Here is a 24641-nt window from a genome sequence, read left to right on the forward strand (position 1 = left end):
GCCTGAGTCCATTAGATAAACAGCATATTTTAAAATGCATATAAACATTTTGCCTTTTATATTATACTCTCTGGCTCTTGGCGTTTCTAAACAATTAATTAAGTTTTGCAGCATTAGTATTATCTTGCCAGTCAAACACACACTCGTGTTTTGACTTTTATCATTTTTACCACCACAATGACAAGGAGATTCACAACTTTAGGAACCGGGGTTTGATTCTCATCCCAGCTTCTGTCTTTCACAGTTCTGTCTACAAGTACTTTCTTTCCACATTCCACAGATAAGTGTGCTAGGTTAACAGACAACTCTAAAGTATACTGGTTTAAGTGAGTACCACAGAAGCCCAATGCAGGAATTAAGTGTGCGCAGAAAGATAAAACTGAGTAAAACTGATTTTGCCATATTGGTTTTAATGTATGATGTGAGAACTTACCAGTTTGCATTATTATTTTAAAATATACAACCTTAATATACATAATTATATACACTACCAATCAAAAGTTTTAGAATACTTCTGTTTTTCCTGTTTTTCTTCACATTTACTCAGCTGAAATGCAATGAATGACCTAAAATAGTGAAAGTTACGCAGTAAACTGACAGAAGTTTTTATTTAAAGTTTAGTTTGACAAAAACCAAAAAAATTAAATGGACCTTCTTCAGGGAACCACTAATAGCTTACAACCTACAGATGTTCTGCAGCAATTGAAGTAAATTAATTTGAAGCAAACAGTTTGCACAGGTGTCCCAACTTCTGTTGATTACTTAAAAACCCTCTGCCTTAAAGCAGAGTTAGACCAGTGTATGTTAATACACCCTAGAAAGTTGTAAATACCAGGGCTAATGACAAAAAAAAATGCCAATTAATAAATTAAATGACAAGGAGCATTATTATCCTTAGAAGTGCAGGCCTTTCATTTAGAGGAATGTAAAAAATAAATCAGTTTCAGTGAGTATGGTGTCCTACACAATCTAAAGGCAATTGGAAACTGGAAGAAACTCTGATAGGAAGAGATCTGACACACCCAAAGTTTCTGAGGGTCACCAGGTTGTGTGATATGCACCTCACAGCACAGTAGCTTCAAGCACAGCTTAACAGTGGTCAAAAAAAGCAAGTTTCAGTTTCAACTATGAAGAGAAGACTTTGTGCTGCAGGTTTTACAGGATGAGTGACACTGAGTAAAACTTTCCTAAAAGGACAAAATAAGGCTGTGGACTACTGTAGACTAGAAGAAAGTCTTATGGACTGATGAATCAAAATTTGAAATCTTCAGTTTGTCACTCAAGGTGTTTGTACACCGTCGAGTTGGTGAAAGGATAATGACACCAGCTGTCAAACATGGAGGAGGTTGTGTGATAGTCTGAGGTTCTTTTGATGGAGGCAGAGTTGGTGACTTGCACTCTGAATCAAAAGGGTTACCACAGTTTGGCTGTTATATCATCAAAAGTTGGCTACTTTGAATCCAAAATTTGAATACAATTTTGTACACTTAATGATTCATTGACTTATTTTTTTATTTGTCACTGTTTATTTGTACTATGCCAGTGTAATATTGTCCAAGTAGTATTTCAGAGGATGTAGTAACACAGTCTGTTCCAACTCTGCTTTAAGACAGACACAGGTTTTTTTAAGTAATCAACAGAAGGCTCATTTGTAATATTCTGAAATTTCCTTTTTTATCAGTTTGTGCTAAACTAAATTTAATAAATATATATTTGTGGTCAATATAGTTAGCACCTCTTTATGAATACTATTGCCAGGAAGAAGTAGAGCCGTGAAACATCTTTGGTCTGTACCTACAGTATGTAGGATAAAGAGAAATGTATGGAAATACAATGAAAACTAAAATGTCTCTAGACCCAATTATTTGCAACCTTCAGAACAATTTAAATAAAATTGAAAGAAAAAAATAGACTCTAATTTCAGTGGCTACGTACAATAAATTACCAGTACTCCTATGAAATGAATCAACAAATGAATGATGGCTTTAATGCTTAAAAAAATTGCTCATTAATTTCCTGTTCCTTTTTGACATTGCCAATAGACAAGAGAGCTGTCCAAGACAACAAAACTATTATCAAATATAAAAATGCAAAAGGATGCAAGTTCATCTCCTGAGACCGTGGCATTCCTGCATATACAGTTCACCATATAATAATAAGTTTGATTCTCATGGAACTGTCAAAAACCTCCCAGGATCTGAATGGGAGATGAAAATTAAAGTCTTAGAAGGTTGAGGTAAATTGTTTAAACAAACACAACAACAACATCCATAGAGATTATATCTGACCTGGAGCAATCTGGAGTGATGGTTTCAACCTGTATAATATGTTGCTGAGTAAACCGAGAAAAACATTTGTGGCAAAGGCAAGAGAGCGTACTCTTGATAGACAAACATAAAAAGCCACAAGTAATCTTTGCCCAAATCCGCTAATCAAAAAACCTTCTGGGGAAAATGATCTTTGGAATGATGGAATCAAACTAGAGCTCTTTGGCAATGCATATCAGTGATTTGTATGTTACGAAATTAATCTTACAAAAAAAAAAAAACATACACCTTGCCTACAGTTTAATATAGTGGTGTTTCCATAATTTTGTGAGGCTGCTTTGCTGCTTCTGGTGCTAGGCATTTTAGAATGTGATATTGTGCCCGTTTTCAAAAAGCTAGGTATGGGTCAAAGATCATGGGTATGTTCAACTAGTTGACAATGAGTCCCTCATCTCAGTCTCAGTCCAATTGGAATGTTTGGGGTAAATCAAGAGTCTTCTATTGGTGCAAGGAATCCTGCAAACGTTCAAGAGCTAGAACATCTTTCAACTGGGACTAAATTTATCAGAAGAAAGGTGCAGCCAACATAATAAACATGTACTGTAGATAGCTACAAGCAATGTTTGGAGGCTGTCATATATTGTGGATTTCTTTTAAATATTTTTTCTTAAGTCACACTGAAAAAGGTGTGTTATATGTATTAATTAACTAATTAATTCAATGACTCCATTGGAAAATGACAAGTGAACTCTTCATTCAACTGAAAACCTGTCTGGCTAAAAAATGCATTCCTGTAGGTTTTATGGTCGGTAGAAAAACAGTAAATCACCCTATAGATTATGAAAGAGCTAGAAAGATGAGAAAAACAAATGATGTCATTTTCAGTCCTGCACCTTACTTTGGGTGGGGCTGGTGGAGTTCCTTTGTTCTCATACTAGCAATATGTATACCTGAGTATACATTTATAATATTGATAAAAGAGTGTATGAAAATATATAAAAATGATTTACTTCACACTTATTGCCAAAGATTATGAGACTTGAGAATTTGGGAAGGGTGCCTATAATACTGTCCAAATATTATTATCATTTTCCTCTTAAAAAATAAATTACATGCAGAATGAACAGATATCTTTTTTGTTGTGTAACTTTACACATTGTTAAAATATTCTTTTGATAAAAGGTGGTACATTTCCAGTTATTTCTGAAGATGTTGTACATGATATACCTAAAATGCTCGGGTGCCAATAATATCGATCACATCTATAAATAAATGCACACTAGAGAGTCTAAGTGTATGCCCTACATTGTAGTGACATTTGACATGCACATTCTAAGCTACACAGCATACCAATATTACATCACACCACCTGTCTTTTATGTCAAAGACCTTTTCTCTTGTCACAGTATGTACATCTAGTAAAGCAACAGGAGAGTGGTTTGGGATGGGGGAGAGGTATCTAATGCTTTATTCACACTTGAAGGAAAAAGAGTGGGGAAGGGGAGATGAATCAGAATTTTGTTTCCCTCCAAGATGGAGTAGTCTCTAAACAGGTTGCGGATGAACCTGCAACAATCCTAGGGTGGCACGCTCTCCTTTCTTACCAAAGGACAGTTTCTGGCAAGTCAAAGAGCATTCTTCATGCAGCACATGAAATACTAATCCCCTAGATGGTCTGTTATGTGGTAGTAAAGATTGTTCCTAGTCACTCAGTCTCTTAATTATCATTTCAGGGCATTCACACAAGGTCTTTAAGGATATCTCTTACTGTGTGATATATTATAGATAGTGTCTGTATTTGCCTATTTGTCTGTTGTTCGTGAAGAACTTCAGAGGTAAGCCTTCTTGATTGGCTGTCCATGCAAGGTGCTTATGTCTGTTGGAGTGCCTGTTGAAGGCAATGCTGTGCCAAACAAGTTGTACTTTAGTGCCAGAGATGTTCCAGCAAATTTCATAGAGTCTTTGGCTATGATGAGCTACACACTTTTTTCTGCACAATTGTTATTATGCAGTGTAGTTTGGAGAAGTGAACACATACACATGTATGTGATTCTGTTCCACGTGTATTCTTTAGTTTGCACAGTTAGGCAAAAGAGGCAGCATGTGGATATTGGGGTGCCTTTCTCACATTTAAGCATGACTTTTTTTTTTTTTTTACTCTTCCATCTTCTGATGACTTTACAGGCTCTAATTAATGCTTGCCTTCTGTGGTAAGGATATGAAAGTACACCCTCTTACAGTTTATATGATTTTATATATCACTTAACATTATTTACATTATTCACTTAACAAAAATGAAGCCAAAATGGAGAAGCCGTGTGTGGAAAAAGCTAAATACACCCCATGATTCAGTGGCTTATAGATCCACCTTTAGCAGCAATAACTTGAATTAATCATTTTCTGTATGACATTATCAGTCTCTCATCATTATGGAGGAATTTTGGCCCACTCTTCTTTATTTTGTTGCTTACGTTGCTTCAGTTCATTGAGGTTTGCAGGCATTTGTTTATGCACAGCTCTTTTAAGGTCCTGCCACAGCATTCCAGTCAGGCTGAGATCTGGATTTTGAATTGCCATTGCAACACTTTGATTCTTTTCTTTTTCAGCCATTCTGTTGTAGATTTGCTGGTTTTCTTGGGATCATTGTCCTGTTGCATGACCCAGTTTCTTCCAAGCTTTAGTTGTCAGACAAATGGCCTCACATTTGACTGTCGAATACTTTGGTATACAAAGTAGTTCATGGTCGATTCAATGACTGCAAGGTGCCCGGGTCCTGTGGCTGGAAAAACAACATGCTAACTGAGGCCTGCAGAATCTGAGATGTAGCTCTTGGGCTTTCTGCAATTTCTCTGAGTATTGCATAGTCCAACGTTGGGGTGAATTTTAATGGAATGTCCACTCCTGGGAAGATTGCCATCTGTCTTGAATGTTTTCCACTTGTGAATAGTGTTTCTCACTGTAGAATGATGGACTTCAAATTGTTTAGAAATGACCTTATAGCCCTTCCCAGATTGATGGGCAGCAACAGTTACTTCTCTGAGATCATTGCAGATGTTTTTCCTCCTTAGCATTGTGATAACACACACCTGAATGCTACAGACCAGCAAAGTGCCAAAACTTGTCCTTTCATGGAGGTGTTCACACTTGCTGATGATCAATTAATCAAGTGCTTTTGAGTAGCAGCACCTGGCTGCTACTTACCCTCTTAATTCCTATAGAAACAGTAAGGGTGTACTTATTTTTTCACACACTGCTTCTGCATTTTGGTCTAGTTTTTGTTAAATAAATAATGGCACATTTTAATATATCATGTGGTGGTGTTCATTTAAGGTTCTATTTACGTAATTTAAGACCTGCTGAGTACCAGGTTTTTAATTTTGTCCCGATATGTAAAACCATAGAATTGAAATAGGGTGCACTTTCTTTTTCACATAACTATATGAAGCTCCAAAGGCAGATCTTGTACCTAACTTTAGCTAGTCTCTTGTCCCAGGACTAAAGAGCCGTACCCTCTCTACTGTAACAGTTAACCTTCACCCATGAAGTTTGGCCAAAATCTTCTCAGTTCTGGGTGAGTTTCATCATTGATCACTGGTGTGTGCAGGTTTACAATGACCTTGTCCTTGTAGAGAGAACACTTAGCCTCTTGTGTCTCCCCAATCTGGTGACCCCTCTGATCTCTGGATTCTGTCTTATGCTTTTGACAAGGAGCTCAATACAGCAGACATAAAGAGGTGAAAGAGGGTAGCCTAGTCCTACACCTGAGAGAACTGGAAAGAGGTCAGTTTTCCAGCTATTTGCCAGCGCTGTGCTGGAGATGTCAAAGCACATCATTTGAATAGAACATTTCTTCTATTGTGAAACTTGCTGGAGCTTGCTCATGAGCCTATGAGACACATGATTAAAGACCTTCTTCTGGTGCAGTCTGACTTCAGCTATGTGAATGCATGTGTCTCTCAACAGTTCCCACTATGTATTTTACATTAAATGTGTATTGCAGCTGAAAAATGAACAGAGTTGTGCACACTTTATCTACAGTGTAAGAGGTTTTACCTGCAATAATGCACCTTGGGTTCCATTTATGATTGAGAATGTGTGCATTAATGTGCAATGCTGCTGAGAATTGGACAGTGCCTTCTGTTTGGTTTTGAATGAAGCATTTGTATTTATTTTATAAAGTATGATTCAATTCATTGTTTGTTTATGCATCATCTTTTTTCCTCTCACAAGTATAGGGTGGTTGTATAAACATTCACTTAAAGTTATTAGCAGTGTCCTCTTGATCGCATCACTTACTATTTCTTCCTTATTCCTCACAGTGGCAGTTGGCACTGATTGCAATATTGTGCCTTGAGATGGGCATGATTTCAGGTCTAAAAGGGGCACAATTCTCAAAAATTCAAAGATTAATATTCTTGTATTTTGTTAAAGTACACCACTCTAAAAAACCCAATCTGTCCCTACATTTAAATACTTTTTAAATAGAATAAATGAAAGATGTAGTTTTGCATTTTCTCACAACAGGGGTGGTTTAAGCCTAAAATTATCCAAAAAGTGTGTTCTTCAGCCATTGTCTGGACTGAGTCAATTGCAACAATGAGGACTTCAAATTAAACTTTAGATCAGAAAAGGAGAAACAAACAAACATAGTGAGAGAGATGAGGTTAGAGGTCAAAACCTTGCTTTGTCATACCTCCGATAGAATCAGTCTGCTTATATAAAATTTACAGAAAATGATGATCTGTACAGTTTTTTTTTTCCAACTGATTTTTTTATAAACCAACATAAACTTTCCTTTACCGTTAATTTTTTTATAGTACAGATGTCATGTTTAATGTTGAAAGTTCAAATTGTCTTCTATTCTCAATTATTATACAGTAGCTTAAGCAGCAGTCCAGGTAAATCTGTAAGCAAAAGAACATCAGCTTTAAGTGTAATTTAGCTATATGGTGTTTCATATGCATAAGTAATGGCCAAAGTGAATGCTCAAAGCAAAATAATCTGTGGATGACTTTTTTTCATATTATTGCTGAATCGGATTTGTCGAACTCCGATTTTGATGCAAGTGATCTGGAGATGTAGATCGAAAACGAAAGTGAGGTACTGGCATCAGCTGATCGGTCCCCAGCTGATCATGGTGCTGAACACGTTCGTGTAGCTGATGCACCTATGTCAATGTTTGCCTGGGAGGACAGACACTTACGATGACAGGATGTACAAACCATATTGCGTCTCACTGCAACCCCGCGCACCTGTCTCACAAAGACAGCCAGGCAGCCAGCCCACTGTGCATTCCTGCTGGCTGTCGAGTCGAACCCCGTTTGGCTGCTGCTGCTGCAAACTGCAAACGGGCGCCTACAACAGGCAGCAACAGACGTTTTACATTGATTTATGTGTGAAACCATTGCTTTGTGTGCTTTTCAGAAAACTGAGTTTCTTGGAAAAAATATTAGCGCTTAATTAGTTGCTACTGAACATAGACTGTTTATGCTGCTCCCTGATAAAAGAAAATGTTTCTGCTGGTATCTGTTCAGATAAAAAAAGAGAACAGATTTAGAATTGTTAACTTGCTGTTGCTCGGAAGGTGCCTGTTATAATGTTGTAATCGTGGCTGTGGACTCTGAGGGTAACTTGTTTTTCTGTAACAAACTAGATAAAATGTTAATGCCCTGGCAGTGGCAAATAGCTTTGGTTTTATATTTGATTTGATTACACTATGTTTACGTTGCGATTTACAAGAAATATTTTAACTGCTACTATGTAAAGGGAGTACTGCTGTTAAAAAAACACCTTATTTGTTGTTGTTGTTGTTTGCAGACCAAATACACACAATACACTATTTTTGAGTTCATTATTGAATTTTGCACGTAATGTGATTGTTGGCGATTAATCGTGATTAAAACTTTTAATCGCTGCCCAAAAATTATATTTTTATGAGGGCTTATTGTGCAACCAGAAATAACAGTTTTGCACTATTGCTGGGAAAAACTTGCACCAGATGTTGCCCATACTCTCTTTAGGGCTAATTGTTTATGGTTAGTAACATGCCACAGTTTACATATCCGTTGTATACTTTGTTTGTTGCTAATATGGATACATTAAATAGGCAAATAAATATATAAATACAAATACCTAGGTAACAAAACAGCAGTTTAACATTTCTTTTACTTTTCACCCATAATTGATTAAGAATTTTTTTAAGCTTCGTATTTTGTAATATAAGTTCATTATGCTCTGTAAGCATAAGCCTTAACCTTACATACTTTGTATTGGAATGAGATCTTTAAACATGCAGAGTAAAAGTCATGGGGGAAATATCTAATTAATTATTTACTGGAAAGAGGCAATTGTATCTATCTTAAGAAAAACACTTCAAAAACAGTATTTACAGTAACAGGTTTCACGTAGTTTCTGGCATTTAGTCAGATCTTAGTTCAAATAAATTGATCAGTGTATTATCTTCTATCATAGTACACTAGCTAAATTACTGAAATTTTATTCCAGTGGGAAATGTATTGTGCCCAGCCTGGTCCAATGAGTTGCAAGTGAACATTAAATTAAAAAAAAAAGTTTAAGGGGAAAATTAGTTAATAATAATGTGGAGCAAAATTGCAACATTTTATCTTTAGTGTATTGCATTAGAAAGTTACTCTATTCAATTTTTTTTTTAGTTTGTTGTGCCTTTTTTTTTTGCCTTGAAAAATGGTTACTCACATCTTCAGGAGATTTGTTCTTTTACGAGTGTTCATAGTCATTGATCACTTTCATTAAGGAGTTATTTACAATCTACCTATATATATATATATATATATATATATATATATATATATATATATATATATATATATATATATATATATATGGGTTTAAGTTGTCATTCTGTTTGTGTTTCTCATACTATCTGGCTGAAATATTTGTTTCCTCTTTTACTACTCACACGCCAAACTAGATTAAAATTCCATAATTCTGGGCTTTAATTTCATATGGAATAGGGATTTAATATGTCAGTGAAGCTTAAGAGTAAACAGTCTGATGTGTGTGTACAGTTATTTGAATGACTTTTTTTCCAATAAATTAAAGAACAATTACAGTGTGAAGGGCAAAGACTCCAGATTTAGGTTGACAAGAACTGGTAATTTTTCATATTTAATTCTGCTGTCTGTGGTATCATGAAGTGCAACATAAATACATTCTTCTGGTTACACATCTTTTGGTGTCAGTGTACATTTCCTGAATGTAGAGACCAACAAAACACATACCTTTGCTAATTGATCGAAAAGGTGGCGTTAAAACCTGTTTAAATAGTGTTAAGGTGAGTGCACCTTCTGGAGCAATTGAACCAGATTTGAATCTGTTTTCTTTTGATTAGAATATACTTGCATATATATTTTTAATTTAGATATATTGAAATCTTCCAGAAAATTGAAGAGTACACTGTTTACTTTACATAGTCTTGTTCAATTCTTCTCAAATGTATGCCCTGTCAATGAACATGGACAGTCTAAGTCCCAACCCCAAAGCTTCTTATTTTTTTGTGGGAATGTCTTTTACCAGGAGTGTAGAATGGGGTCTTCTTTATTCTTAAAATAAGAAGGATTTATTGTATATACTCACAGATAAGCTGAGAATTTTACAATTCAGAATAGACCCCAAAAATTGGGTTCAGCCTTTCTGTGGGCCAGAGAAGGAAACTAATGACGACAAGAGGTACAAGTCAGTACAGTCGTATATGAAACATAATTATCTCTGTAACTCGCTTCCCAATTACATAGATAGTACAGAAGAGTTCATACTTGTCATTCATTATGTGCCCAGCTTTTCCTAAAAACTGAATTTATCCAAAACATATCAAAACCTAGTCAGAGGCTGAACAATATTTGTAAAGAATGTCTCACCGCAGCAGAAACTTCACAGCAGAGTACAGACTTTATATAATACATATTGTGAGAGTTCTCCTATCAGATCTGGAGGACACCCTCAAAGATACTTCTACAACACTTTAAAGGAATACAGCATGGAAGAAAAAGGCAATTTCTTTCAGTGTGCACTTTCGAAACTGGTGGCTGAGCAGCATATTACACAACTAGCAAAATACCCGCGCTTCGCAGCGGAGAAGTAGTGTGTTAAAGAGGTTATGAAAAAAAAAGGAAACATTTTAAAAAGAACGTAACATGATTGTCAATGTAATTGTGTTGTCATTGTTATGAGTGTTGCTGTGTTTTATATATATAAAATACACACACACACATATAAACATATATATACATATACATATACACATATATATACATATCTACATATATATATATATATATATATATATATATATATATATATATATATATATATATATACACATATACACATCCACATATCAACATATATATATACACATATATACACACACACACGCTTTATGGGTGATGATTGTTTTACTGTTTTTATCTTTATTTTATTTTATTGTAGAATCAACTCCTAACTGCGCACAGCAGGGCAGCCGTGGGTGGATGCGTATGGTGTATTCACTCCATGTTATCGTGCATTGCGCTGTCAGTGGTATTTTGATAAAAGAATTTGAACAACATATAAGAAGCGTATAAATTATTAAACAGTAAAACATTAACATTTAAGAAGTAAAGTTACATTAAGTACTACTGCAGTGCCTTCGGGTATACCTAATTTTTTGTTTGCCCATTACATGCTTAAATGTATACATTTTTTGGTGCACCTACCCGAGAACACGCGACATATAACCGAGCGTGGGAGAAGCATGGATTTTAAACACGCATTGAGTTCATCTGCTGGTCTCCCTCGTGGAATAACTGGTAATGTTTGACTAAAATCTACAGCGAGTAAAACGACATTACCTCCTATTTTTTTTTTTACGATCTCTGAGATCTTGCTTTTTTCGGTTCAAGGCTTCATAAGCTCTTTTATGTTGTATGGTGTACTTATCCCAAACCATCATCTTTGAATGTTTTTAGTAAAAGGCGAGCTTTTAAGCCTGAGAAATCACCCCGTAAATGCACACGTTTAATTGGACATGTGTTAATATGTATGGTTACACAGTATTAAAAGACAGTGAACAACGTCAGTTACCTTTCTTCCCGCGTTTGATAAAAGGTGAGCTTTTAAGCCTGAGAAATCACCCCGTAAATGCACACGTTTAATTGCACATGTGTTAATATGTATGCTTACACAGTATTAAAAGACAGTCAAAAATTAACGTCATTTACCTTCGTTCCCGCGTGCGACTCGTGCTGTAAATCTCTTCCTTGTTTTTAGTTCACGTGATTACGTAGGAGGCGTGATGACGCGATACGTGACTCCGCCTCCTCCATTACAGTGTATGGACAAAAAATATGTTCCAGTTATGACCATTACGCTTTGAATTTCGAAATGAAACCTGCCTAACTTTTGTAAGTAAGCTGTAAGGAATGAGCCTGCCAAATTTCAGCCTTCCACCTACACGGGAAGTTGGAGAATTAGTGATGAGTGAGTCAGTCAGTGAGTGAGTGAGTGAGTCAGTCAGTCAGTGAGGGCTTTGCCTTTTATTATTATAGATTAAAATATTTTCATGCATCACTTTTTTAGTTGCTTTAAGTTAAATATATTTTATTTAGTATTACACTATACCTCAGTCCAAATATAAATATTTCTTATTAATCATGTTTCTTTAATGGCATTTAAGTTCTTTTTCATGTCCATAACAGTCTGTCTGATGTCAGAAGAATTGATTTTGTAACATTGCCCATTATACTAAGTCTGTTAAACCTGCTCACGAGGTGGTCATATTTGAAATTGGAGGTGAGAGAAATATGTATGAAAATCAATTCATTAAATTTCTCTGAAAAATCAGGGTAGTTTTATAAGTGTTGCATTTTTAATAATGCTTTATTCTCTGCCATTGTTCCTTTGTTATATTCATATCTTTGCTACTACCCTTTGCTTCTCTGCTTCTAAAGGAGTTAAACACCTTTAACATGCTTCTGGCATGGCATGTTGAATTAACTAACCGTGGTGAAAAACACGTTCACTAGCATGGCTTCCTTCGCTTCTGTAACTTACAAAAGGGCACATTATTTCTCTGAAACAATTAATAATTAGATATTTTTCCCATTCTGTTTTCCCTATGAATATCATTAAATGCTTCTCTGAAAAGTTTTAATAGTTTTCCAGTATCACACTGGAGGTGAATCAGACTTGATGTCTCAGTATTGCAGAAAGTTTCACATTAATAAGAGTAAGGTTGAAAGTGATTAAAACTGCTAGAGCATATAACTTCATTTTTACTATATTTACAACTTTTACCTTCAAAAACTGCAGAAAATCACCAGTCTGCTTATAACGACTCACTCGCTTAAAATAAAAATGTTATATATGTTCGCTTTATTTTATTTTTTTTAATTTATTTCTTCATTAACACTAACTCTGCATTTCTTTCTTTTAAAATTACTACCAGACTTTACTTTCTGTTTTCTATTTATCTCTTCCTCTGCAAGCTGCTCCACCTTTCTCTGCTGCTGCGAGCCCTGAGGCTGTTCACTGTGGCTCTGGCCCTGCTTTACATACCTGTCCCTCAGTAAATGAAGGTACTCTCCACAATTTGTCAAGCGTTACTACTTATTCCCTGTGTAGTTTTTTTTCTCCTACTCCTCCATGTGTCCTTTTTCACTTGAGTGGTAATTGTGTGTATGTGTCTGTTTTTTAACCTTTGTCCTGTGTAAGTTCATAGTTGCATTTTGTACGATGCATGTTTGGCTGTTGACGTTATATATTTTTGTTACTTGTGAATTCTCTTTTTATGTACCTCCTTATTTACAAATGTCTTCCCTCTTGCCTTTTTCTCCATTATGGCTGAAAGCTGTCAGTCAGGACCACAACATTGGTGAAATTTATATTTTATTATATTGCTCATCTTCTGGATTTATAATTTTTAACTGTAATTTTTGGTACTGCTTGTTTTGACGGGAGACAAGTGATATTACAAACTCTATGTATATACTGATTTTACATATCATCTTATCCTGAATCTTTCCTCATAATTAAATCTTGGCTCTCTCAGTCAGCTGGCAAGTGAAGGGAACAGGAAGCCTGTTTCTTTCTTGGAAGACATATTTGTTTAATATTTTATATATCTTGTAATCAGTGGTCCCCCAAGTGAAATATTTTATCAACAGTAGTGGTATACTGAAAGCTTACTTTACTTGGAGAACATGTCCTTGGTCTTCTCATACACTACCTACAGTATGTATTTTATCTGTTTCACTTTTTCATATAGTGTAGTAGCCAGCCTTGTGTTTGTGAAAAATGCTGCATAACATACATTCTTAGGTGTGCATGCCTATGGGACTTGAGCAGACTGGGCATTAGAAGAGTTTCTGATTTCTGACATATCCTCAGATAATTGGAGGCTTGTGCATATGGTTGAAGTTGGCTCTGGCTGGTCCAAAACACAGAACATTTTATTTCTCTATTTTACTTTTCCTTCTGAGGAAACCTTGCCACTTTAAACAGAGCCTTGAGATACCGTACTCTTGAAACAAGTATATTCAGTATTATTAGATTGCAGGTTTGGCATTAAGCTAAAGTCTCACCTTCCTCAGCAAAACACCAGATGGTCTTTTTATTATTGCTTATTCACTACAGGGACACACAGAATCAGGTTGATCCCTGTTTCATGCTCTTTATGATGTTATTTTTGATATCATTTAATTTCATATACTTCATGACTTAGGAGATATCATTAAATGTAACAAAGTGAAAGTTTGTCATGTACAAATGATTGTTAGATCACAATGTGTCATATCACCATTATGGTTTCCAAGACATGATCGCTTGTAAATCCCACCTGAAAGTGTCAAAGAGAACCTCAAACATTTTATTTTTTTTATGTTCAGGATTAATTCTTTTTCAGTGACCTAGAAAAGTAAAGTAAGACTGCAGTCCTTGTGTTAAGTGCTGACCATTAGGGTATTTTGACCTCTTCACCTCTTTAGTAGCATATTATTATTTGCCTCACTATGTGTCACCTAAATGATTTGCTGCTGAGCTTTGCACTTTGAATCTTCCCGTAGGTTTTGTTCATAGTTGGCCTTTTATTGGAATCCCCTTGTCTAAATTAGACTGCAGTTTAAAGACATATATTTGCAAAATAAAGATTATTTACGTCAGTTCAAATAGCCTTAGGCAGATGAAACTGGGATAGCAATTCATGCTTTGAAATACTTGCTTAATCATCCGATCAGATTATACACTTATTTGTCATGGGCCAGAAGTTAGCCTAACCATTATACAAAAAAACAGGACTTCTTTCCTGTTTGGCACTTTATGAATCAGTGGCATTTGTATCAGGAGAAACATAATTTGTACATCATTTCACTTATATGGTAACAGTGTTGATATTTATGACTCGCATCCCAGTCTAATATACCCAAAACTAAATTAAGAAGTTTTAAGTTCAAATATCCTTCAAGCACTACACGTAGACATCATACTAAAACCATTTTGCTTCTCTGAGCTGATCCTTTCCATAAGTACTGTTCAAATCTTTGATAACCTGACCATTATGATGGGAGATGCAGGAGGAACCATTGAAAATTATTTTCTTGAATTGGTCACGGTCTGTCTATTACACTTTTACTATCTCTAAGCTTTGTGTTGGGTTTGACAATCAGAAAGGATTGAGTAAGCCCTGAAAGAAAAGATTTTGGAAGACAGGCTTGTGCTCTTTGAATTGCCAGCTGATGAGAGAATCAGGAAGTACACCGTCTTTACAGATTAATAATCTTTCATAATGGAAAAAATCTACCGGACTCCTTTAAATTTATGAAGTCCTGCATGTTTTTGTAACTTTGTCTCTTGAAGAAGATTGCCATTTCAAGTATAGTGCATATTATTTGATGACCATCAGCAAAGTCAGATCAGTGGATAGAATTGCAGAAATATGATGGAGCACTTGAGCAGAATTGAAGGAGGATGTTTAAATTTGCTTCAGATAAAATAGCAAAAAAGAATTTTTTTTTTTTGCTGTTTTCAGTGTATTTCTTATTTTGTGTCTTAATCGTCATTAAGTGATACTTGACCAGCAGACTTTGTTTAGGCACTACTGAAAAAAACGTTTTTTTCTCCTTATTTCATTGTCTACAAAACATTGAAAAAAACACTGAGATGTTTAGGTGAGGTGAGGGCTTTTTGGTTTATAAAGATTTCTTCAACTTTGTTTAGCAGGAATATTCCGGTTGAGGAACATTAGAGGTGGAATTCCACTCTTATGGACTGAATGTGGTCACAGTTTTATTCAATCTGCATGACAACTGTGTCCCAGTAGGGAACTGAAATTAGGAAACCATCAACCTCTAAATGTTCAGCATTTATGAAATACTGTTCAGCCTGTATGTCGCTTATGGTTTATTTCAAACAAATGAAGACAAATTGAAGATATTCCCTCTTTGTTTTCTTTTTATATACTTTTCACTTCTTACCGGAAAAAGAAAGCTTAATGTTATAATATTTTATGAAGATGTGCAGTTTCAGTGAACAAGAAAAAAGTTGGCATATTTTAAATGAAATTTACCTTAACATACTATTTTTTTCTTTATTTTTGGGGGCAGATAAATCAAGTTTGGAGAAAATCTGTTGTTAAATGTTTCATCAGCCTACATTTACCTTCGTTTTAGAGGTAATGGAAAGCCACCCAAAAATCATCTCTAGTTTTCTATTTTTTCCGTACAGGTTCTACCATGAAGTGCAGTGTATTACTTTTAATCAGAATTGGTCTTGTTTTGGTTATCATCAATTTTTTGTCATTTTATTTTACTTTCATTGACAGGATGGAGTCAACTAGCTGCCATGCACTGTGTTATGCTGCCAGATTTACTGGGGTTAGATAAATTTAGACCTCCTCTTCTTGAGATGTTAGCTCGCAGATGGCAGGATCGTTGCCTAGAGGTAAGGAAATCACATTTCTGCCTACCTTTGATTTCATTCAGTTACCCATCCATTTTCTTAACCCTCTTTCCTATTCCATTTTAAGGAAAATGTGGGAGGTATAATTAGGACATACGTGGAAATGAGTTTGTAAAATAGATAGAACAAATAAAACTGAGAAGATAGATAGATAGATAGACAGACTATGGTCTGAATACACACCAGAATGACTTAAAAGGAAGAAAATTAACAAGGAAGAAAACTTCTGACTTGGTAGTTACAGTCACAGCGAGGCATTATGCAGGTGTATTGCTGTTTGGTAAAAAGGCACCCCAGTAACGTTTTCAGACACTCTTTTGCTGAAAGATTTGCTTGCCGCAAGTTCTTGGTGCAAGTGTATCAGAGAGAGAATGTGTAGCATTGTTCATAACGGCTCTCACTTTTGTTTTAATTCTCTCATTTGCTACTACCTCCAGGGGATCCAGAGTATGTCCCACAAATGAGCCTGCCCTTTTAATGAATTTGTTGATTTGGTGGGCCCAACACACCACAGTTTAGAAAATCACACTGGCCATCACAGAGTTGTAGAAGATCTGAAGAATTGCAGTCTTCTTGGGGAAAAAAAGAGCCTGCTCTACCTTTTATTAGATAGTTACTCTGTGTTCCAGGAGCCGTCCAATCTATCATTGATGTAGGCCCCCAAATACTTGTAGGAGTGTACCATCTTTACATCAACTCCCTGAATAGTGACCGGATATAGAGGCTCTTTGATGCAGCGAATGTCAATGACCAGTTCCTTGCTTTACTGGTGTTAAGTTGCAGACAATTCTTTCTGCAACAAGAAGCAAAGTTCTCCACCTGACTCCTGTACTCTGTCTCATGCCCTTTACATGAAGTTTACATGAGCAGTGCGAGACCAGTTTCCAACGCATTACCCTTAAACAAAAGTTAAATTATTTAGTTTTCTATCCAAATAAAGTAACTCTATTGTAAATCAGAGTAAGATGTTTGTTGTATGGAGCTGATATCTGTAATAGTTCTGTAAGTTTAAGCTGAATCTGATGGTTATGTTGCAATGAATTGATTTTCCAATAACAATGTAAGCTTTGCTTGGTTGTGGTTGGGCTTTAATGGGCACCTATGGGAAGTCTAAAGTACACATCGCAGTATGTAGAAAAATGTGGTTGACAATTCAAAGACAATATTTGTGGGATTCTTGTAAACCAAAGAAATTATGGAAAAAGAACATACCTATTTTGTTATAGTAGCTGCCTTTAATTCTGGCATGAGCAGAGAATGTTACAAAGGACATCCATTAGTTTCACTGCAAAAACATTTTCTGCTCTTTAAGAGACAATTTCTTTACTACAATGTTCTCAAATCATTATAGGTATTTAATATGGCACAGGTTATGTTTAATTTGTATTCCATAGCAGGATAATGAGAAATGTTGAGTGTATTAATTTAAGGTGGACAGCACAATGATTCAATGGTGAGCTATGCTGCTTAACAGATCAAGTGGTCCTGGGTTCCTGTATGCAGTTAGTATTTGTGGTATAACACAGCATAATATTCCCAGTGTCTGTATAGATTTTCCCAAAGGTATTCCAGATTTTTCTTACCATCTCCAAAGATGAGCAGGTTAGGTTACTTGGTTACTCTGAATTAGCTCTAAATGTTGGCCTTGTAATGGCTTTGCACCCTGTCTTTGCCTTGACCTCGGGGCTGCCCAAATATGCTCTGTCCCCTAAGACTCTGAATATGCATTCACAGATTTGAAAATTTAAAGTTAATATGTGCTACATTTAAAATTTAAGACAAATATTACTTCAGTAATGTTACTTCTGGAATATGCACATTCTTTGTGTGTTATTATGGATTTTTTTTGCAAGTAACCGGTTTTCTTCTTACATCCTACATCTGTGTTTGTTGAGTTAACTGGTGGCTTTAAATTGGCACAGTAAAAGCAAATATGTGTGTGCATGTTCCGGATGTGCTCTGAAGTGGGCTGTTTTCCTCTTCTGAATTAGTCCTTGTCTTACACCTAGATAGGCTTTGGTATGCAAAAGCACCAATTGAACATGTTTTGGAATAAACAGGTATAGAATGTAGATGAACAAATACAGTACTTAGTAAATTTCATTTATGTAAAACATTCTGAAATAGAGACTCGTATAATATTAAATTGTGTTTGGTTGAAAATAAAATATTAGTCACATTATGAAATTCTGAGTATTATGATTCTGCTCTGCTCATGAAAATCTAAAATATGTTAATGGCACTAACACTGTGCCCAGGAATGATTGTGAACAGGCTGGAAAAAGAATGAAATCAAAAGGGAGCCAAAAGATATGGTTAGAAATGAGCTGTGAGTCAAACCCAGGCAATCAGTCAGAACAAGGGCAAAGACCAACACACTGGTCAGAAACAGAACGAAAGCTGAAGCCAACACAAGTATCCTAATGCTAGGACCTACTTGGTAAAAAGGCTACTGTAATTACCACTGTTTTTAAGATGTTTAGAATATCCACTGAGGGGACCTGTTGTGCACTGCCATATCTATAGCAGAAGTACTGTTGATGTTACTGATTCCGACAGTGAAATTGGAAATGTGATGATGCAAGGACAAAATTGCATCAAGTAAATGAGAAACAAGAAACATCAAGGACAAAAGAAAGAGCAAAGTCAAAATTAAACCCTCACATACAAAAACCTCAAAGCATTCAAAAACACACTTAAGACAATGGCTAAATACTATAAAATGAGGAAATGCCTCCAAGAACTTGGCCTCAAGGCTCCAGTGAGGCCTACAATTAAGAATTCCCCTGCCCCAAAACTCTATGCAAGCTTCACAGCCTGCGCAGGCAAAAATGAAGCAAAAGCGGACAAAATATTGAAATTTCATAAAGGGAGAAGGGTATTGTTAAAAACTCCTGGCTCAAGTGTTATTAAAGCTCATTTATATTTCAGAATTTTATAAACATACAAGGCAAAAACAAAAGTTGAATTAAAAAGGTAATCCTAAAAGGCAAACCTAAAAGCAAATACCACCAAATCCATAATGCAACAATCCTATTTCATAAGCATGAGCATAAACATACAGTAACTAGAACACCAAAAAAGGTGTGCTTACAATAAGTGAAATCCAAAATTCATAAAAGAACCAAACAACAGAAGTTTCACTAATGCCACAGTGCTAACTCAGAGTCTTACTCAGACCTGTATAGTTCTGGAAGTGGTCCTATAGCTGTAGTGCTAGGGGGCCTTGCCACTTAAGACTCATCTTAAACAGAGCATAGGAAATAACAATAAGAATAAACCAACTTTTAATACTCAGATATGTTGTAAATATCCACATACAAAATACCCAATAAAGAACAATAAACTATAAAAAAACAATAAGACAAAAGGAAAAGGCCACAACACAAAAGACAGAAAAATAAACATAAACAAAAGGTGCTTGAGAAAGGATTGAGACCCTGGCAGTAACATAACAGTATGCTAAACTTACTGGGGCGATTTGGAGTTTTCAGTATCATGATATTTATGTTATAATTCAATACACAAAATGCAGAATATTAAGTACAGCATCCAACAGTATTGAAATCTCCAGTCCCACTCCAGCTCTCTTAAAATGCTGAAGTGGTTTATGGTCCTGCAGCAGCTCAGCATAATTGCTATTAAAAGTGTTAGCTGACATTGGTATTGATAACATTTTTTGAATGTTTTATTTGTTCTAAAAATAAGCACTACATAATACATTTTATAATATGTCAAACATGTATAAATTTCAATGAAAAAATGAAGAAATTTAAAAGTCAATTCAATCAGAAATAAAATCAATCCCACAAACTGTATCACAAAACACTTAGAATTTTAAACCACACTTAAACCCCACCCTCACCCAAAATACAGTAAGATAAGAAATGTTAGAATTGTTCCTAGCAATATAAATGTCATTTTCATGAATTTTATAAATGAAGGTATCATTTTTCCATTGTACTGTGCCTGTTAGTATAAGCTTTCCTTTTGAGCAAAATAATATTGGTACCAAGCAGTACAAGCTCATTTTACTACAACAGAGATCATTAATATGTTGCACTCTTGCGTTTACCCAAAAAATGTAAGCATAAGGGTTTGTAATGAACCCAATGCTGTCTTAAATATCAATGTAGTCCAGCTTGGATCAAGAAGAGAATACAGAAGAAGTATGTGGCCAAAGGAAGCAGGTGCTTGAAAGTGTATCTGACAGGTAGCATCTAGTCCAGTTTTGGTCAAAAGACTTGTTTACAGTTTATCATTTTAATGTGACTCTAACCATGTCTTGTGCAGATTAAAGAAGCACACATTCTGTGTAGGGTTGACTTTCAGTTGTTATCTCAAAATTATTTTGTAAGATCTTGTTACAGGTGCAGTTTCCGATTAACTGAAAATTTATATTTGAGATACTTCTATTATCATTAGCACTGTACTGTAAGGCTCCATAGTGAATAAAGTAGATTAATAGCGAAGTCTCAGATTTGCATGTAATAGAAATTATTTATTTAGTGATAAATTATATTTGTGGTTTTTCAAAGGAGGCTAACATTAACAAGCACTTTATTTTTAAGTGTCATGAAGACCAAAAGAAGCCTTTGTTCATGTTTTATTGTGTAACAGTATGTGCCTTATAGATTCATTATAGGTTGTACTTAATCTAAAGTGTTACCAGCTTTACTTTTTTTTTAAACTTTAATGGACCAGTGGTGATAGCCTTGAGAGAATTCTGTAACAGTTGGCTCCTGAAAAATGAAGAAATAAGATGATTGCATTTTTTTTTACAGAAATACTTCTGCATTATTTATGCCTAGCATAAATTTCAGATTATTATGTAAGGAAAGATTTGCTCTGCCACTTTTAAATAAGTTACTATACTATAATTACACTTAGTGTAATGAATGACTGCAATGACTTTTCTAAAACCCAGTTTATCTTTTCTTAAATATGTATTTTGCAGTATAAAGATATCAAATAATTAATTCAAGAAGTACATGCTGCATTTCATGAAACAAATGCAAGTTCTGTTTAGCTTGGACTTAGAAATTCAAGCTAAAAACATTAATCTCGCGTCATTTTTTTTTATGTGGTGGTAGTGCAACAAAGGCGTTCTTTCAAGTCCAGTATGTACGGAAGAGTGCTTACTGATTCAGTTTTAAGAGTGCAGCATGCAGGCTACTGGCTCAATACCTGCAATCTGATAAATGACTGGGTGTCCTTGACACCTTACCCGCGCTTCTGTGGCAGAAATTGTGTTGAATGAGCAGCTTTCACCAGAAAGATCAGAGGGACCTTGGGCAGAAGCTGGGATTCTAACAGCTTAATTGGGCAGAGCTCTTTGTTATGTGTGTGTGTGTAGCAAAAGGTTTTTTTCTGTGAGACTCGTATTTAACTTTGCACTTTCTTTGTGCAATTTCCAATATGTTTTTATGTATGTATTATCAGACATGTCAGAACAGAAGACCTCATTAAAATGAGCCGCAAGTTATGTTTAAGACCCTTGATAAACAAACAAATTAAAAGTCTGGTGATGTTAACTATAGTTTTTTGTCTAATTTGTTTTATAAAGATACATTTCCGTATATCTATTTTCTGAAGGCTGCACGCACAATGTGTTAAAAGTTTGGTATTTTTAAGATTTTTATTATTAATATTTACATCCATCCATTCTCCCCACTCATCCAGTACAGGGACATGGGGAGCTTGGGTCTTTTCTGGTGACAACAGCCACAAATTAGCAGCCAACCTAAGATGCCAGTCTGTTACCAGGTACATGCATATGTAAACTTATACTAGGCTAGTTTAATGCTGCTAGTCTATAATCATGATTTTAAATCGATGCAAGGAAGAACTAGTCCCCTGCTATAAATTCATTAAAACTGCCATTTACATTCTTCTCAGTGAAGAATCCGATGAGGTCCAAGTATCTCCAGGCAGCAACACTGTCATTTATTTAGTGAAGTACATAGATTAAACTCTAACCAATTTTCTGTCTGTTATAACAGAGCCTCGACTTTAGGCTCTCTGACCTCCATAACAAAATGTCATCAGTTTATGGTATATAAAATGTCTGTGAAGATTCTCAGTCATCCAGGTGAAGTTATTTGGTAGTTGAGTCATGGCAACTGGACTTCTTTCTTGTTAGGTAGATACATTTCACTGCTGATCCAAGCAGCTTCTTCAGTCTCCTATATACAGTGGTGTGAAAAACTATTTGCCCCCTTCCTGATTTCTTATTCTTTTGCATGTTTGTCACACAAAATGTTTCTGATCATCAAACACATTTAACCATTAGTCAAATATAACACAAGTAAACACAAAATGCAGTTTTTAAATGGTGGTTTTTATTATTTAGGGAGAAAAAAAAATCCAAACCTACATGGCCCTGTGTGAAAAAGTAATTGCCCCCTGAACCTAATAACTGGTTGGGCCACCCTTAGCAGCAATAACTGCAATCAAGCGTTTGCGATAACTTGCAATGAGTCTTTTACAGCGCTCTGGAGGAATTTTGGCCCACTCATCTTTGCAAAATTGTTGTAATTCAGCTTTATTTGAGGGTTTTCTAGCATGAACCGCCTTTTTAAGGTCATGCCATAGCATCTCAATTGGATTCAGGTCAGGACTTTGACTAGGCCACTCCAAAGTCTTCATTTTGTTTTTCTTCAGCCATTCAGAGGTGGATTTGCTGGTGTGTTTTGGGTCATTGTCCTGTTGCAGCACCCAAGATCGCTTCAGCTTGAGTTGACGAACAGATGGCCGGACATTCTCCTTCAGGATTTTTTGGTAGACAGTAGAATTCATGGTTCCATCTATCACAGCAAGCCTTCCAGGTCCTGAAGCAGCAAAACAACCCCAGACCATCACACTACCACCACCATATTTTACTGTTGGTATGATGTTCTTTTTCTGAAATGCTGTGTTCCTTTTACACCAGATGTAACGGGACATTTGCCTTCCAAAAAGTTCAACTTTTGACTCATCAGTCCACAAGGTATTTTCCCAAAAGTCTTGGCAATCATTGAGATGTTTCTTAGCAAAATTGAGACGAGCCCTAATGTTCTTTTTGCTTAACAGTGGGTTGCGTCTTAGAAATCTGCCATGCAGGCCGTTTTTGCCCAGTCTCTTTCTTATGGTGGAGTCGTGAACACTGACCTTAATTGAGGCAAGTGAGGCCTGCAGTTCTTTAGACGTTGTCCTGGGGTCTTTTGTGACCTCTCGGATGAGTCGTCTCTGCGCTCTTGGGGTAATTTTGGTCGGCCGGCCACTCCTGGGAAGGTTCACCACTGTTCCATGTTTTTGCCATTTGTGGATAATGGCTCTCACTGTGGTTCGCTGGAGTCCCAAAGCTTTAGAAATGGCTTTATAACCTTTACCAGACTGATAGATCTCAATTACTTCTGTTCTCATTTGTTCCTGAATTTCTTTGGATCTTGGCATGATGTCTAGCTTTTGAGGTGCTTTTGGTCTACTTCTCTGTGTCAGGCAGCTCCTATTTAAGTGATTTCTTGATTGAAACAGGTGTGGCAGTAATCAGGCCTGGGGGTGGCTACGGAAATTGAACTCAGGTGTGATACACCACAGTTAGGTTATTTTTTAACAAGGGGGCAATTACTTTTTCACACAGGGCCATGTAGGTTTGGATTTTTTTTCTCCCTAAATAATAAACACCATCATTTAAAAACTGCATTTTGTGTTTACTTGTGTTATATTTGACTAATGGTTAAATGTGTTTGATGATCAGAAACCTTTTGTGTGACAAACATGCAAAAGAATAAGAAATCAGGAAGGGGGCAAATAGTTTTTCACACCACTGTACTGTAATATCATTTTTGTTTTTGTTCTTAATGTGTTTTTTTATTCTGGCCATGGCTAGGCTGTTAAATCCCATTCTGAAGTTACTTCTGGGGCTAGGGTCCTCACTGGTATATCATTAAAAAAGTACAGCTGTACTGCCTATTCCCAACATTTGCAGGCCAAACTCTTCAAGACTAGTCATATGCTGCACACCTTTCCTATTATTCAAATTGGCACTGGGGTTTAAAGGATGAGTTCATTTCTAAAAAAAAATTCTTCACTTTAGAACACACTTTTATGTAACAAATTAATATATACCATGACTGTTAAGAAATTCTACTTGGAAAAATACCAAACTTATCCTTTAATCCTATACAATAAATCTGCTATTTGAGAGTTACTTTTAAGGCATGAATCCTCCAATCAGCAGTTCACCCTGGAAGACACCTTCATATTTACTTTAATTAGGTCAATCCACCTTGACCTGAGTCCATTTAAAACAATTCTTGTGGGTTTGGATAACAAGTTATGGGGTTGCTGATGTCTAATGCCCTCCACCATAGCCAGAGGCCAGTGGCTCTGAGGCTAAGAATCTGCGCTGGTATCCCTAAGGTT

At 35.8% G+C, this 24641-nt stretch overlaps 1 protein-coding gene across 6 annotated transcripts in view; it reads left to right on the plus strand.

Annotated features, from left to right (window-relative positions):
- The window catches only part of LOC114652243 (WD repeat-containing protein 7), a 535548-nt gene that overhangs the window by 159656 nt on the left and 351251 nt on the right, over nucleotides 1–24641 (plus strand). For 4 of the 6 annotated variants that reach the window (XM_028802521.2, XM_051928322.1, XM_028802523.2 and 1 more), the window contains 2 exons: nucleotides 12770–12859; nucleotides 16099–16217. In XM_028802521.2, the coding sequence (XP_028658354.1) occupies nucleotides 12770–12859; nucleotides 16099–16217 (209 nt within the window). The remainder of the gene's footprint in view (nucleotides 1–12769; nucleotides 12860–16098; nucleotides 16218–24641) is intronic. The other 2 variants (XM_028802524.2, XM_028802526.2) reach the window with 1 other exon arrangement.

Source organism: Erpetoichthys calabaricus, chromosome 5 (assembly GCF_900747795.2).
Source record: "Erpetoichthys calabaricus chromosome 5, fErpCal1.3, whole genome shotgun sequence".
Lineage (NCBI taxonomy): Eukaryota > Metazoa > Chordata > Cladistia > Polypteriformes > Polypteridae > Erpetoichthys > Erpetoichthys calabaricus.